Source organism: Thunnus maccoyii, chromosome 6 (genome assembly GCF_910596095.1).
Source record: "Thunnus maccoyii chromosome 6, fThuMac1.1, whole genome shotgun sequence".
NCBI lineage: Eukaryota > Metazoa > Chordata > Actinopteri > Scombriformes > Scombridae > Thunnus > Thunnus maccoyii.
This window is the reverse complement of record NC_056538.1, coordinates 4,798,957-4,815,588: the sequence shown is the minus strand read 5'-3', so window position 1 is coordinate 4,815,588 and position 16,632 is coordinate 4,798,957. Positions and strand designations below refer to the sequence as shown.

At 39.2% G+C, this 16,632-nt stretch overlaps 1 protein-coding gene across 2 annotated transcripts in view; it reads right to left on the bottom strand.

The window, feature by feature from the left end:
* Window positions 1-16,632, bottom strand: part of sorl1 (sortilin-related receptor, L(DLR class) A repeats containing) — a 95,935-nt gene that overhangs the window by 23,002 nt on the left and 56,301 nt on the right. For both annotated transcript variants that reach the window (XM_042413562.1, XM_042413563.1), the window contains exons 9-19: window positions 14,854-15,046; window positions 13,131-13,248; window positions 8,319-8,392; window positions 6,759-6,847; window positions 5,970-6,148; window positions 4,595-4,781; window positions 3,361-3,489; window positions 2,613-2,698; window positions 1,646-1,818; window positions 1,251-1,382; window positions 256-347 (exon numbers count right to left, since the gene is read on the bottom strand). In XM_042413562.1, the coding sequence (XP_042269496.1) occupies window positions 256-347; window positions 1,251-1,382; window positions 1,646-1,818; window positions 2,613-2,698; window positions 3,361-3,489; window positions 4,595-4,781; window positions 5,970-6,148; window positions 6,759-6,847; window positions 8,319-8,392; window positions 13,131-13,248; window positions 14,854-15,046 (1,452 nt within the window). The remainder of the gene's footprint in view (window positions 1-255; window positions 348-1,250; window positions 1,383-1,645; window positions 1,819-2,612; window positions 2,699-3,360; window positions 3,490-4,594; window positions 4,782-5,969; window positions 6,149-6,758; window positions 6,848-8,318; window positions 8,393-13,130; window positions 13,249-14,853; window positions 15,047-16,632) is intronic.

Sequence of the window (16,632 nt, the reverse complement as noted above, 5' to 3'; positions counted from 1 at the left end):
AAGTACTGATGTATTCAAACCTTTAATAGCCTCAGAAAGCATGAACTTAATTTTAGTGTTTTTTTAAAATATTGTTTTGCTTAATAAAAGACCAGTCAACCAATTTTGGAGTGATAGCAGGTTTCAATCCTGTGTTTTATTTTTTGGTGATGCAATGATGATGATGACACAGGAATAGACTTACAAATATGTGTGTGTGTGTGTGTGTGTGTGTGTGTGTGTGTGTGTGTGTGTGTGTGTGTGTGCAGGAGTTACCTCTCTTCAGGCAGTAGAACAAGAGCTCGGGGATGTTCCAGGATAGAGGAGTTGAGCAGGGTGTGACGCAGGTCCCCGTCGGGGTTAGAAACCTTCAAACACAACAGTGAAATGTTTCATAAGACATCATAGGCATTATTCATCAAGTTCAATTTAAGACTTTTTAGAACCTTTTTAATCGCGTAAAAAGTGAACAAATTAAAAAAAAAATCAAGACATGAATAAAAATGTGACAATTTCAGATTTAACAGATTATAGATTTCTGTGAAAAACTGTAGATTAAGAATCTTAAAGTTTTAGAACAAACAGTAATGTATTTTAAGAAGCAGATGTCTCCAACACACAAACACATTACAAAACATGGGTATGTTAGTATTTGCAATACCGTAGTTTTTACATTTAGCAATAGATGTGTCCACAGCAGTAAACACATCTGGATTGGTAGTACTCCGAGTCTTACACACTCCATGTTCAGTTATCAGTACACAGTGAAGTCTGCCAAACATTGGGTGAGCATTCCTATGGAAGCCCAGTATTCATGTGAAATTATATTTCGACCAATCATTAGGCCCCGCAGTGGGTATCAGGCTGTGCTGTCTATACTATGAGAGGTGACACCATTCTGTATCCCTCACCTAACATACCTTTATCTGCCTTTGGATCCTATCCTCACCCAAGCAGATTCTTGGCAACTTGACCTGGTCTTACCTCTATATTGTATCTGTGTATGCTAACCTACATAGGCTGGCCTGACTGGCTTGACAGGCAACTTCAACTGAATGCCATGGCCCACTCAGTAGTCTCACCACCATCACTGTAAATCTGGTTCCACTAGACTTATAAATAAACCAAACAATCTTCTTCAGCTACACAGCCTACACCTCTGTCTGTAATATCACCAGCTAACACCATCAGCTTCCAACATGCTAGCTTCCGACAGCTAACGAGCATGCTTCACACACACTACTGAGTGATGTATAAGTTCTCTTCTATACCTCAATCTTTTGCGCTCCAGCGTCAACCCAGTAGAGCAGTCTACTGATGGGGTCAAAGGTCAGAGCCTCCACGTTCTGCAGGTCTTTCCTCACAACGACCTCCTGCCCTGTGCTGCCGTTCAGACACAGACGCTGCAGGAGAGAGAGAGAGAAAGAGTCAGGCAAATAAACATTTTTTGAAAAATGAGACTTCTGTGGTGCTTAACGCTGAGCTGTTATGTTTATTTCACAATTGAGCAAAAACTTTAGCAACAATGTGTCCGATAAACAAGCTCCTCTTGAGTCGTGCACTCACATTAACAAGCCCTGCTTCATTTGTGTTCAGACACTGTAAACAATCTCTCAAAGCACCCGACTGTTTATTTGGCTGTGTCCAAGAGGAATTACTCACTAACCTGTATGGTGTCCAGTGAGATGTCAGCCCAGTAGAGACAGTTCCTGTCATAGTCAAAGTCCAGAGCCACAGCCTGCCTGAGGCCAGCCAGAGGCAGGGCCTGGTCGGTGCCTGTGGCCAGGTCGTAGCGGTGGATGGAGCTTCTCACCGCATACAAGATGAACTCGTTACTCTCTGCAAGAACACAGAAGACAGAAGAAGGAAAGAAAGTCAGGGGATCACAAGTCAGCAGGCTTCATGCTCAGCAGGTCATGAATATCTGTATAACATTTAAATCCATACGACAGTTGTCCAGATATTTCAGTCTGGACCAAAGTGATGGTGTTGCTAAAAAGAATCTGTTTTATAATTTTGTGATACTTTTCATGTTATAGAACCTTTATGAAGTATATCTTTGTCTTGAGGTAGAAGTAATGTATAAGCCATTTTGGGGCTTTTTCCTCCTGCACAATACTTTTCATGTTACTCTTATCATATGTTTGAATTTAAAATGTACAAATGAACAAAATTCAAACTAACTCCATTCCAATTTCAGCTTGATTCTCCACTACAGTGTTTTTGGTGCATTCTATAACTCTGTTATTATATGACAGTATGATGAAATCCATTTCTTCAGGAAGTAATTTGAGGCATGTTTTTGGATGTTTAGGGTGTGTGGCTGAGCAGCCATCAGGTATTCCAGTCTCTAAACAACTAAAAAACACATCAACACTAAATCTCACTCAGATGCATATGATGTATACCCCCAAATGCTTGATTTTAGCAAAAAGGACTATCCTTTTTAGTAGACTCCACTGCACAACTACACATTCAGTCTACATAAGTACACAGGCTAAGCAGTAAAAGCTAATATTAATATCTCAATATCACAGAATATTAAAAACAATTTCTGAGACATACTGTAACATGCAGTGTTAAAAGTGGAAATCAAATGTATTCTTTAATGATTTAATGAAGTGTAGGTTTACCTCCAACAGGACAGGGCAGGATCTCTCCATCCAGTCTGGACTCCACATCTCCTCCACTACAGCTGTCTCCTGGTACCTTCCTGTAGCTGCAGAAGGAAGGAAAAAAATCATGAGTTTTCCTCCGTTGGACACTTGGTGGTGCTCTCACCAAACTGGTATAATGACAGCAACATCAATTCTTACAGTAGCTTCTCAACCAAACAGAAGACAGGCTGGTTTGCACTCTGAGGAATTCTCAAGTAATGAACACTGATTAAAATAATAAAAGCTGATGACTGTAGGTCATAATTATTATGTTATAAGCACCTGGTTCAGAGGGTTCAGCTCATGTATTTGAGCTCTTTTAAAATTACATTTATTTAGATTTAGATTAGATTTATTAAGTTTAATAATTACCTTTGTTATCTTGCTATGGTTGATGTACTAATTCTACAGATTAGTTAAGAACAAAAATAAATAAAAATATAGAAACTAAAATTTCCACACAACTGGTCCATGGGACTAGATTTGATAGAGTTATGGGGCCCACTGTATAGCAGTTTAGAGGTCTATAACATGAAAATATTTGACAAAGCCTGACTGACATAAGTTCAACCAAGAAAAAAAGCAAACCATAAGCTTACCATAAGAAAAATGCATGTAAATCTGAATACATTAGTGCTGCAGATGCTGACATTATGCTAATAAACCACACAAAAAAATCCCAGGCTGCATTTCTGCACTGTAAAGTCAGATAATAGCAGTTTACCCTTTGCTGCGGCGGTAGGTGGTGCCGACAGGACATGGTACTGGAGGAGCATAGAGGTCACCTAAGAACTCAGGGTCAGGCACACACACCTGCAGAGCTAAGTCTTCACTCAGCTTGAAGCCGTAGTCACTGCGAGAAGGAAGACAGGTTGGGAGAAGAAAAAAAAAAAGCCAGTTAGCTTCTGCCCTCTTCTGATTAATGGCAGCACCTGATCTGCATTTTAAAACAGACTCATTATGAGTTGTGATGGGAGCTCCAGGAGCAGTAAAAATGTGCAGAGTGGGCTTAGACCAATGTGTTGGTTTGCCAGAAATGAAATTTAATTAAGAGTCAGGTATCAGCCAGTCAGTATCATCTACTGCAGATATGACAGCTACCTACACTAAAGATAATAAATATAGATTGAAATTTTAAACTTTTATGACAGTGTGGGAGTATCTGCTTTGTCTTGAAGAGCTATTAACCCATTTAACAGTTGAACTTACACTACAGACTGAAATATCTTAACAACTACTAGATGGATTGCCATGGATTTTTGTGCACATTTTGTGTACATTTGTGGCTGCCAGAGGATAAATACCCCAGACTGGTGATGCCCTAACTTCTCCTGTAGCTCTACTATGTTGACATTTATAGTTCAGAGTAAAATGCCTCGACAACTATTGAATGGATTATCATGAAATTAGGCACACGCTAAGTTAACATTTGGTTTATGAACAAATACCTGCTAAACTAATCACATTCCTTTCAGCCTCTGCTATACTTTGCGTTCAGTGCTAATTAGCAAATGTTAGCATGCTAACACTTTAAATTAAGATGGTTAACCTAATACCTTCTTAGCATCAACATATTAGCTTTCTCACATGAGCATGCTGACATTAGCATTTAGCTCAGAGCACCACTGTGTCCAAGTATACCTTGACAAAGCTGCTAGCATGGCTGTAGACTAGTCTTGTTGGGTCACAATTAGTTTTGTGTTAAAAAGATAAAAAATACATATTTTCCAATCAAATTAATTTGTTACAGGGGGACTCCAAAGCAGTTCAGGAGACATCTCATGTATAATGAAATGAAATAGGACACACCTGAGCTTCATCTACAGTGTCACAGCAAAAGAACATCAAATACTGAATATATTCATAACATAAGTGAGGTATTTCTGAATTTAGATATAAACATTTTTGCTATTATGGTGATGTAAATTGAATGTTTTGTGCATGTGTGGGTCCCTCACCATTCATAGTCCTGGCGTGTGCAGGAGCAGTTAGAGATGGTGACGGGCCGGTCAAAGTCCTCTCCGTTGAAACATGTCGCATGAGGAGTTCGTCTCTTAAACGTTATCTCTCTGCCCAACAGACACTCATTTCCATGTTCATCTGACGGAGACCAGCGCTTGTAGTCAGCCTCAGAACAGGGCACACCTGAAGGAGAAAAAAGAAAAGAAACATCACAGATATTTGACAGTGACGTGGAACTAAAAGCTACTTGCTAATGTTCCTGGTGGTCTATTTGTCAATTTTCCCTCCAATTATTTCTCCTCTAAGCTTTTAGCTGAATTTAAAGTGATGAAACACTCCATCTGGCAGCTTTAATAAACAGGTTCACAACTTTTGAAAACACCTGAGAATACATTCTCTCCTCTTCTAGCCTCATTATTAAATATTCAGCCATAATTTGTACACAGCAAATTCTCCATTACACTCCCATCATACTGACAACCATGACTGCCAAATGTGAGGTAATTATATTTATTGTGACTCATTTAATTAATGTAGCTAGCTTGTTTGTGTGCTTCTACATCTCAATGAGTTTCTACCTTTTACTCAAGTATGTTCTTACTTAGCATGACACTTAGCCTCTGCAGTACAAATCTGACACTTAGCCTACTTAAGAACCTTATAACAAACAGGCTATTTTGATTATACAACTTTAATCTTTGGTAAAGCAGTCTCCTTGTATTTTTTTTAAATTATTTTTAGCTTCATTTACTTTTTTTACATGACCACACATTTCTGTATAATTACTGGTGGATGCTACAACCCTACATGCTAAGCTAATGATATGCTCTAAAAAAAGACATTAATTCCTGAGTTTATGTGATTCAGTGATTCAGTAAACTGTTGTTCATTTAGTGGTAGTGTCTTCTCAAAGTTAGGTGTAGCTAACTAATAATAGTCATCTCAGTTAACCCCAACAAACTGCTGCTTTTAGGTTTTGTTAGCTACTGTTGCTAAAAGGCCAACAAGCTTTTTAGCAACAGTAGCTAATGTCTAATGTGACTTAATTTAGTTAATAGGTTGAGTAAAATCTTACAAATGTTTTACCATGAAATGCAAATTAGCCACATACTATTATTACTAATTATGCAAGTTATATAAGTTAACTATATAACACTATATTAATGTAGCAATGATAAATAATCAGCTCAAAATATAGAAACTCCACATGGATGAGACCTTCTGTTGAGAAATGCAGCTGAGCTATGAACATATAAATAACTATTGTGAGCTGTTGTTGCTAAGCGCTGAGGATCTCTAACTTGGTCCATCAGTTAAAAGCTCTCTACTCCTCTTGTACCCTCTGAACTTCCTTCTCGCTTAACAACCTACCCAGAACATCGGAGGTGTTGACCTGCAGGATGAGCCAGCTGTGTCTCTGGTCGGCATACGAGCCAAAGATGGTGAAGATGGTACTCTTCTCCCCGGGCTCTGTCAGCAGCTGGTAAACGTACACCTCCCTGTCTGAGAACTGAAAGTCGGTCCATGTCTCACCTTCGTTGGTGCTGAACCTGATAAGGACATGAACAACTTTTTAGCCATCCAACTTGGATTTGTCTAACTGTTCCCTTTCGTTAAAACAGTTACTAGAATGTCCTTTCGTCTAGCCAGTAATTCTGTGATTGGGCAACAGCAAGAGGAAAGATAAGGACATCTGAAAAAACACTACAGTGTAGGAATTATATGGGATCAAGCCTCGAGTGAAAACCAGATTACTGAGTCACCAGGATAAGAGTTGAATTCTTTACTTTCTTTATAATACGGTACATGTATATGAGTGGTTTGTATTGTTGCGGTTGGCACAGAGGTGTCTACTGAGGGAAGGTTTATTTGCTTTTTCCCCAACAAAACAAGCTGCTTCACATTCACACAATCTGCTCCTGCTGACTAATGGCCACATCCACTGGGGCAGGTAGCATTTATGTGCTCCACTCTGCAGATTTCCTCATGTTGTTTGGTGATTTCAAATGGAAACCTTCCAGTCAAAAGCCTCTCTGGGTTTTATGTCTGAGGCTATTTTGTTAAGGTGGAACCAACTGAATGACAGATTTAGCTTCTAAGCTTAAATCAAGATTTATTTCCTGTCCTGGAGGAGCATTCAATCAGGTCACTTGGACTTACTTGAGATGCGTGGTGGCGCCTCCTTGTGCGATAGCCATCAGGATACCACCGTGGTCACCCCATGTGTAGAAATGAGGGCCTGCCAATGCCTGGAGTACAGGAAGCATCGTCAGTGAACTATCAGAACAAACTGTGCAAAAGATGATTCAGCTCGTTGGTGAATGCAAGCTTCAATTTAATTGGAGGAAGTCTAAAAACATCTTAATGACCTCATGAAATGGTACCTTTATTTTTTATGTGATACAGTTCCTGTTGAAACAGGATGCTGCAGTGAGTAAACCAATGGAATATCAATTAAGGAAGGAGAGCGTGTTGATTAGATAGGAGTAGAGATGTACCGATCATAAATGGACGGTTTTCAGCTGATGACCGTTGACCGGCCTCTGCCAGTCTCATATATCTGTTTTTTTGCCAGTCAAATTTATACACGTGCCGCACAATGGTTCACATCGCACACACAGCAGCACAGTCTCTAAGTAACAGTCATTGGACCAGAGGACAGAGCCGCTGCCACCACCTCAGCTGCTGTCATCAGTAATAAACATCTTGTCGCTGCTGTATTTATGCCTTTAGATGACGTTATTTTGAGTGTGGATGGAGCAGCTACAATGTTAGTATAGCTCTGATCGACCTGAACTCCATTCAGAAAATAAGCATTTTAACAGTTGTTTGCTTGTTGTTGTGTGATCAGATCAGACAAAAGATGAATTCAAGCTTTTTACAAATCGACATCTTGATGTAGTTATTTTGGCATCCTTTTGATCCATTTATTGCAATTAAATCACAGCAAAATCCAAGTTTATTTACACTCAAACCAGCCTTTTTGAACAGGGCTGTTCAGACAGGATGAGAAGGCTGCTGTGGTGCTTGATCCATGTGGTATTTTGACCAAAGCATGTCAAGTACATTTTATTAAGACCCCAGGGAACTGTGTTAGCTTGTGGAAAAGGGGCATAATATGGCCTCTTTAAAATAATCTAAAGCTGCATTAATCAACATTTTAGTTAGCAACTAGCTGGTGAACACAGTGGAGCATTTAGCAGCTAAAGAGACAGATATGATCCACAGGAGTCGATGTACTTACATTCATGCAAATAGGCAACTGTTGTCTAACATTTCCACCAAAACAACTTTATAAAGGTGATATGTCAGATGTTGAGTCCAGCTTGTTCTGCTGCCCTCAAGAGCCCAAAAATCAATCAATGCAGCTTTAAAAACCACCACCTTTGTAAAGGTTTAGTAGCACAATCTTTGAGGCACATTCATTGCCCTGCAACAACTGTTTCAATGTAACATGGTCTGTGTTTCAAATAATAATTACAAGTCAATAAACCATAGAAACTACAGACTGAACTGATGATCATATTTAGTTATTTCTGGGCCTGTTTTTACAACTACAGAGAAGGTCACATAGTGCAGATAAGTCCATCATGCTTGGCTACATTTACAGGCACTGGAATGAAATTCACTGTGGCATGTTTAAATTGATAGAAAAGCTGCTTGGGACTCGGTTTTACAAGCTGTGTTTTTCTTGTCATCTGTGTCAGATTTTGCACTGACCTCTCTCCACCGGGCTCCAGCACTGCTGGATACATACACATTGGGTTTGTTGGCCAGGTTCCTGCCTACAGATCCTGCAATCAGAGGACAAAAAGGCATTTTACACACACGCACACATGCACACATACATTACAGGGGTTTTCCCTGAATAGACTTCTCTCGCTTTCACATATGGAAAATCTGTAACTCGAGAACTCAAACCATAGCATTCTGTATCTTTTCATGCATGTGGCCTTTGTCCGCACTCAGTAAGTTGTTATTTAATACGGCAGATCACCAGGAATGATCTGCTCACAGAAATCACAAAGAAACATGCTGAAATCAAACACACTGAAAACAAAAGTGGACTTTGCCATACACATTTTTCACTTGTTTTTCCATAACACTAAAGAGTTAAGAGTTAAGGTCCACTGTCTGTTTTTGATCTTAGCCGTTCTGGTGAAGTAAAATGTAAAAATTGGCCAGAGTGGTGTCTGAGTAAAGGTCTTTGGTAACCATCACCAAAGGAGTTTTAATATGATGTGAGCATTAAAGTGTTTAAAGCATTAAAGTGGCAGTATTACATAGTTTTTTCTCTTCGTGTGTCTGAGGACGTCAACATGTGAAGCCTATTGTGAGATTTTATGTCATCACCAACAATTTATTCTGCAGGGAACGTTAATGTCTGTACCAAATTTTGGGCCAATCCATCTGGTAGATGTTGCGATACTTCAAAAATTTGAACTGCTAGTGGTGGTGGAGGGAAAGTCGGGAGATTCACTAGCATCTTTTGGATTCTTTTAATCTAGTGTTAGCGGGAAAAAATGTAACTTACTTAACTTTTGTCTAATACTTTGGTATATGTTTAGTTCTTATTAGCAAATGTTAGCATGCTAACATGCTAAACATTATGCCTGTTAAACACCAGCATGTTAGCTTTGACGCTTTGAGTATGTTAGCATAATGACGTTAGCAGTCTCAGTCTTGTTTCTTTTGCTCATATTTTGTTATCTGCACATTTAAAAACTTGAATGAAAAGCAACATACGGGTAAAGATATTCACACTACAAAGTTAAGAGGAATGAGATGTTAAAATAACTATTGTGTGAGTGTAGAATAGAGATTTTGAAGATGGTGAGTCTGAGCGTTGAGGTAGAGTTGATTTTGCCACATAGATGAAGGTGAGGCAGAAAGGAGATGCTTTTTATCTTGTTTGTTTGTTTTATATCATCTGTAGGGATTCAGAGTTACAGAGAAGGTAAGGCTGTGAATGTCAAGCTAGAAAAAAGACTTCCTCCTCCTGCAGACAAACTCTCTCCTCACACACAAACATACACACACACACCCCTCTTTCTGTCAAGAACAATGGAATTTATGGACTGGATGATTAATACCAGTAGAGTCTGCCTTTGACACTTGAGAGCAGACAGACACCTGCTTACATCTGCAGAAATCAATCATGTTTATCAAATCACATTTCAGGGTGAATGACTTCAAGAAGAGCAGATTAATATGAGATGCTCGCCGTGTCTGTCGAGGGCTGTAACAATTCCTCTGAAATGAATTACACCTCGTCTCCGTGTAAAACAGACTAATGACTTTCATTAAATATCATCACACAAGGAGCCAGAGACTCCAGACAATAAACAAATGTTCCCCTCTGCGACTGTGCAGATATGAAACTGGCACGCATCAATATACTGTCTTTGTGTACGTGTATGTGTAGTGGAGTTCTATCAGTATCAGTGTTTAAAGACACACTGATATTTTTGGAGTGCAACCACTGACAGTGAATATGTTCTGCCAAAACTGAATATCTTTTAAACTTGTGCAATCTCATGCCAAAGCATGTTAGTGTTTTTGAGAGATTTTATGGACAGGTGGAGGAGTGTTTTCTTTGACAGCCAGAATGACTATGATGGCAACAATAATAATATACATAGAAGAGGAAGAGGACAATGATGTATCGTTAACAAATTCCTTTGTCTACTATGCAGAATTTCACTCAAGTGTCTCATCCAAATCTAATTGGGGGGGAAACTCAACCAGCGTAATGATGATCAGTCCTACAGTAGTGCTGACACATTATAAACTTGTAGATTTAATGTTTTATTGGGCATCTGCAAACTCAGGCAGAATGTGATTAGCATCTCTGAGTACGGTTTGACATAACAGTTTACAATACTTGTGCTACAGACATTTACCCAAAAAGGTATCAAGGTGAAATATCAAGTATTTGTGCATTTGTGGATATAATTACAACAAATTATCAATCATTTCAAGGTTTGACATTGTTGACATTGAATTTTGATAAATGGTTAGTATTGGCTCTGTGTTTTGGTTTAAAAATGTGTAGCCGTGTAAAGTCATAAAGTTGAACTGCGCTGTTTTTAAGTTTTGACTAGTGTTTCTGTGTTTTGACTGATGTCTCTGTTTTGTCTGACGTTTCTGTGTTTTGTCTTGATGTTTCTTTGTTGTGTGCTGTTTTTAAGTTTTGACTGATGATTCCTTGTTTTCTACCGATGTCTCTATGTTTTGTCTGATGTTTCTACTGTATGTTTTGTCCTGAAGTTTTTTTGTTTTGTCTGATGTTCCTATTTTGACTGATGTTTCTATATTTTGTCTGATATTTCTATGTTTTGTCTGATGTTTCTGTGTTGTCTTATGTTTCTTTGTTTTGTGCTGTTTTTAAGTTTTGACTGACGTTTCTTTGTTTTGTCTTATGTTTGTTGTGTCTGATATTTCTATGGTTTGTCTTATGTTTTCATGTTTTGTCTTATAATTTTTTGTTTTCTCTTGACTTTTTTATTCTTTGGGTTATGTTATTATGTTTTGCCTTGATGTTTTGTTGGTTTCTACACTCTTGTCTTGAGAGAAATTTCCTTTCAACTGTATTCAACAGTTGCATGTGAATCACTTCGCTAAAGATTAGCTTGAATTGCTAAGCTAGGCTGTTTTTTTGGTAGCTATGGGGTAAACTGAGGTAATGGTTCATTGTAGAGAAGCCATCATGCCAAGAACCTACAAGAGAAAAACAAACCGAGGCTCAACAGCGAGCAGCCAATGGTGTCAAGAATGGAAAATCCATCAGATCGGTGGCAAGAGACAGAGGTACTGACAGGTCATAAAAAAAAGGAGGTAAAGGAAGTAAAAACAGTAGTGTACAGTGGAACAGCAGAAGCAAAGAAGGTCCTCACAGAGGAGGTAGAGCTTGCAGACCATATCAAGAAGCTGGCTGACCAGTTCCATGGCCTTACTCCAAAGAAATCATGTGAACTGGCATTGGCATCGGCAGAAAGAAACAACATTCCTGTCCCCGACAACTGGAAAGAGAAGGGTTTAGTTGGTAGGGTGTGCAAGAAATTACATGACTCATTAGGTCAGCTTAGATTAACTTATACCGTGCAGCTTAATGCAGCACCATGACAGAATGAATTATAGTCAAGGTTTTAGGTCCAAATGGGTTCAAGAATTTTATGGCGCATCACCATCCCTCCTGTCGTATGCCTGAAGCAACAGCTTTGGGAAGGTCTTCAGCATTCAAGGTGGCTGGCACCACCTTTGCATTTGAGGAAAATGATGATCTTTCCCACTGAGTGATGAGATGAAGAAGCTACCTCAACCTCTAAAGAGTGGAGGAACTGCAAGGAGGGAGCAACAATTCATATTCCCTTGCAACCTGAATGGAATTCTGAATAGTAGTTTTTAATTGTTCAGCGGTCTTAAAAAGTCAGATGGTCAGTTTACTCCCAGATGGCTCAATTTACCCACCCACTCCAATGAACTTCCTCCTAACCTGGGGCAAGTTGAGCCACAGGAACACTTTTTTTTAGAGAGGACATTTTTAGGTCACTTTGTCATCAATGCATTCTGTCACTTTCATTTGATAGGAGACATCCTGAAATAAAAGTAGATGTTTTCATTCTACCTCTGTCTCATTTTCCTTACCTAGAGGTTATGTAAAAATTGGCTCATCTTACCCAACTGTCCCCTAAAGCAACATATATATGAGCCGTTTACTCAGGTTGTTCTGTATGTAAACATGCCTGTGTAGTTTGTGTATGTACATGCCTGCCTGTATTCATTAGTGTGTTTGACCTGTCGAGTGCCCGCTGGGTGATGCGGCAGTAATTAGCCCATCTGTTTGAGAGCGATAACGAAGCGAATGGTGCCGCCGATTGCCAGTCTTTCCTCCTCTCTCACTCTCTCTCTCTCCATGCCCATTATCTATTAAGAATTTAATTAGAGGGACTGACTGGGTGCAGGGGAAGCAGTCTCCTAGACAATGGAGAGCACCAACAAATCAATGTTTTCCACCAGCTGTGAAGAAGCAAAGAGGCTTCAAACTGCAGGCAGAAACTCATTCCACTTCATTCTGATGAATTCATCTTTCTGCTGAATGATGAAACAGTTTGTTTATTTTCAGAATTTTCTGTATTTCAAAACACTGAAATACCAAGCAAGATGTGTCTAGCAACTTCTCTGCAACCACGTTTCCTGTGTTTTGGGTAATACAGGAAGTGGCCATTTAGTGAAAGAGACAGAAAGGCAGCTCTAGCACCACAAAGGAAGGTGTTGGTTTGTATTGCAGGTTTCCTGCATATGACTTATCTGTGTTATGAAGTGGAAGTTGCTGAAAAATGAGAAGCTTGCCTTGCACAGGATCAGTGAGACCATTTTTCAACAGATGGCACCCAAATTCTCTTCATCTATCTTGTCTAAAGGATGCTCACAACAACTCTTGCCAAATTACTGAATCTTTTTAAGATTGTGTTTCTGTTCATCACACAGATTCTAGAGATTTCTAGTCATAATTGAGTAGTGTTTTCCCACCTGTGGCCATTATGAGTCCTGGTGCAGAGTCCTTTGATAAAATGGGCATCCTCCTCAGTTGGATGTTGAACAGCTGGCTCCAGCGCTGGGCCAGGTGGAGAGAGCAACCTTTACTGAGCTGAAGGGAGGGGAGGAGAGTCAGATGATGGTGTTCAGTTGTTAGTATTCTTCTCTCTGCTTTGCTAACAAGTTACATTGTGAAAAGTTTCCACTCTCCAACCCTAAGCTTCCTATTCTGTGTGCTTATCCACTTACATGTACACCAGAATGTGAAGTAAAGTGGGTCTAGTACTTAGATCTACTACTAAACAGAGAAAGTATGTGCTAGAAATAGAAAGTAATGTTAGAGTTATTGGTTTGCAAAAATACTGGGCTGATATTGGAATATTATTAAAGATCAAATTTTAAAACAGTCAAGGTTGTCCACCTCTATCACAATGAGGGTTACCCTTCATACTGTCAACTACAAGTCAGTTTGTAAAACTTGCAATAGGACTTGCATCATCCTGTCTGTAAGAATTGTCATTATTAAAAGCAAATTTTTGAAATTACTTTCAACAGGAAATAATAAATAATAAATAATAAATAAATGCCCTGTAATGCTAAAAAATGCTGAAAATAAAAATCTTTGGCAATCCCTTAATTGTAAGATTTGCTTTAAACTTGTGGATATTGGATATGAGCACAGAATACTGGCTGCTTCAACCAGTCAAATCCTCCTTGAAACACCACATCTGGAACTAAGATGTAACTACTAGAATTTTTGATTTATCTCTTTTTATATTTATCAAGAATTATTTTGCAAATAAAAAGCAGCAGTTGTAGTACAGAAGTAGTATAAAATGCCCATCACGATTTCCGAGAGCTATAAATTGCTTTTTTTTGTCCAACCAAGGCCAGATTAACCTGTTAGAGGCCCTGTGGCAAAAATATGCAGTTGAGTCAGTACTGACCCCCAACCTACTGCCATCTGTGTGTATGTACCCACTCACCTCTAATTATCAGTCCAATCTGTTCTTATTTGATTAAACAAAACTTCATTAGGAATATGCATCAAGTGAACACAAAGTAAAATTTTAAAAAAGCTCTTAAAACTCGATCTACAGGACATGGCCAAGGGATTAGCAAATATTGCAGGACCCGCCAAGTGGTCAGTGGTGCCAAGTCTCTAACTAATGTTTAATTAGTCTGACTCAGTAATGAATCAAATTGCCAAATCCAATTGATGCCCAGTAAAACTCTGGCTTTTGGGGATGCTCAGGGTCTGGCATACTGGAGCAGTTGACTGCTTTGCCCTGAATGTAATCCAGTCTTGTGTCCAGTCCAGAATTCAGATATTCCATTTACAGAAACAAGAAGAAAATTCTCACATTGGAGAGGCTGCAACTGGATTTGTACACCATTCAATTTAATTTTTCCATTGATTTAAAATAATTAGTTAGATAGTTATCAAAATTGTTGCTGATTAACTTTCTCTTAATCAACTGATCAATTTCAACCAATCACTTCAGCATAGTTACTACTTCCAATCCACATACTTCTCTACAACATCTCCACATTATTAGGAAGTAGAGCTGGGTCAAAACAAGATACTCTACTACTGAGTCAGTAGTACAGTAGTAATCATATCCACCATTATAGGAATGGATGACAACAATGAACCAATACTGATGTCGCCAAACAGAAATCTGGGATGATGAAAGGTGTGGGTTGGTCTGTGTACCTGGCAGTCTACAGTTCCTCCCAGGCTGTCGGCCGTGGGCGCCTGAAGCAGCTCCCACGTCCCTCCCTTGTCGAAAGTGATGACGGATCGCATGTTGTCTTCGCTGACTGAGCCGTTGACGAGCGTGGCGATGAAGACGCCTCGCAGCCCTTCCACGCGGTGCAGGTCTGCAAAAGGCTCATTGGCGAAGTACCTACAACACACAGAGATTCATCCCACCACAGTGAGTTTTTGTCTATGTGCGACAGTGTGAAGCAATTGATACTTTCTGTGGTAATTCCAGCCCTGCTACGGCCAAGAAAACATTTTGCTGATTCATTTCTTGTATAAATCTTTTTTTAATTGCTGTTTTCTCTGTGTAGGTTCTTATTTATTTGCCAAGACAACACAGAAGGGCAAACACGGCTGAAATATATACATCAGCATTTTAAAAGTGCATTTACAATTTTACAACAAAAACAACAGAATCTTTACTAACACTGAACAAGGCACAGGGATCCATGGCTAATTAAATTAGCAAAAGCCAATGTGTCAGACAGACAGAGAGAATCATTGGCAGGCAAACACCTGAGCCAACAGTGCAACTGCTCTTCCTGATGTGATTACAGAGAAGACTGAGCAGAAAAACAATGAATACGGAGCTCAGAGCTCTATTCTCTGATCAATAAATTGTCTCTTATTAAATAAGGAAGTATTACACATCTGTGCTTGCAAAGCCTTTGTGTCATCAGTGGTATCAAACATTTGTAATAAGAACTGGAGGTCTTCCTGTCAGTGCCTGGGGTTGCTATGGGAACTACTCAATTACTACTGTGCTATTGTGCTTAATCTGTACAAGAGGTACACACAGGGTTGCATGCTGAACTCGTTATATGCTATGCTATGGTACCATTTGCGTGACTGTGTGATGTGTTACTAATATGAAGGCAAGCGGAGGAAAGCAACTGCTTACTCAGCTACTTATACATGAAGCATGAAGTTATTCCTAATCTTGGACATACACGTTTGACAAAACAGTCCCAATTTGTTCACTTTTAAGCATATCACATGCACCCGGCTTCATTGAGTTTGCTCAGTTGTTAGTGGTTTCAGTCTCCTTTGCCTCTTCTGCATTTCCCCTCTTTATGATGTATTAAATTGAATTAAAACATCAGAGCCACTCAACAGGAAGTACAAAGAACAACAGTTCCTAGTTCAGTTTTTGAGTTCACGGTTCTTGGAACCTTTTGATCATTAAGGGCCAATAGAGAGGCCTCTGTTGACATGCCGGCGACTGAGCTACTGTCAAACTACTTTCTAACTGCTCAAAGTCAAGAATGAACTTTCAGGCTTAATGCTGAGCTCAACTCAGTACGAATGTTTATGTATTTAAACATGGTTTTGCTAATGAAACTGATTCTGGAATAATTCACAGTCATATACTACTTTATACTTCTACCTGCAACATTTCAAAGGCAAATAATATACATGTTTGTCCACAACATTTATTTGACAGATATACTCACCAACCTACTATCCAACTTTTGGTAATGACTAAAAGAATGAGATTGTGGATGCAAGCAGCTGTAATTAATTCCAATATGACTTTATGGCTTCTTTCCCCAACTTGCAGTCTGGGCCCTAAATAGGGTCGTTTATTATGCAAATTCACCAAGACAGGTGTTAAAATACAGAGTTATATAGAGTTTTTAGAGAGTAAGTGTAGGATCCTCCTATAAGAGCAGATCATGATCTTGCAAAGTGATTGGCCACACCTTCAACAGTCTGCTTTTATACTGA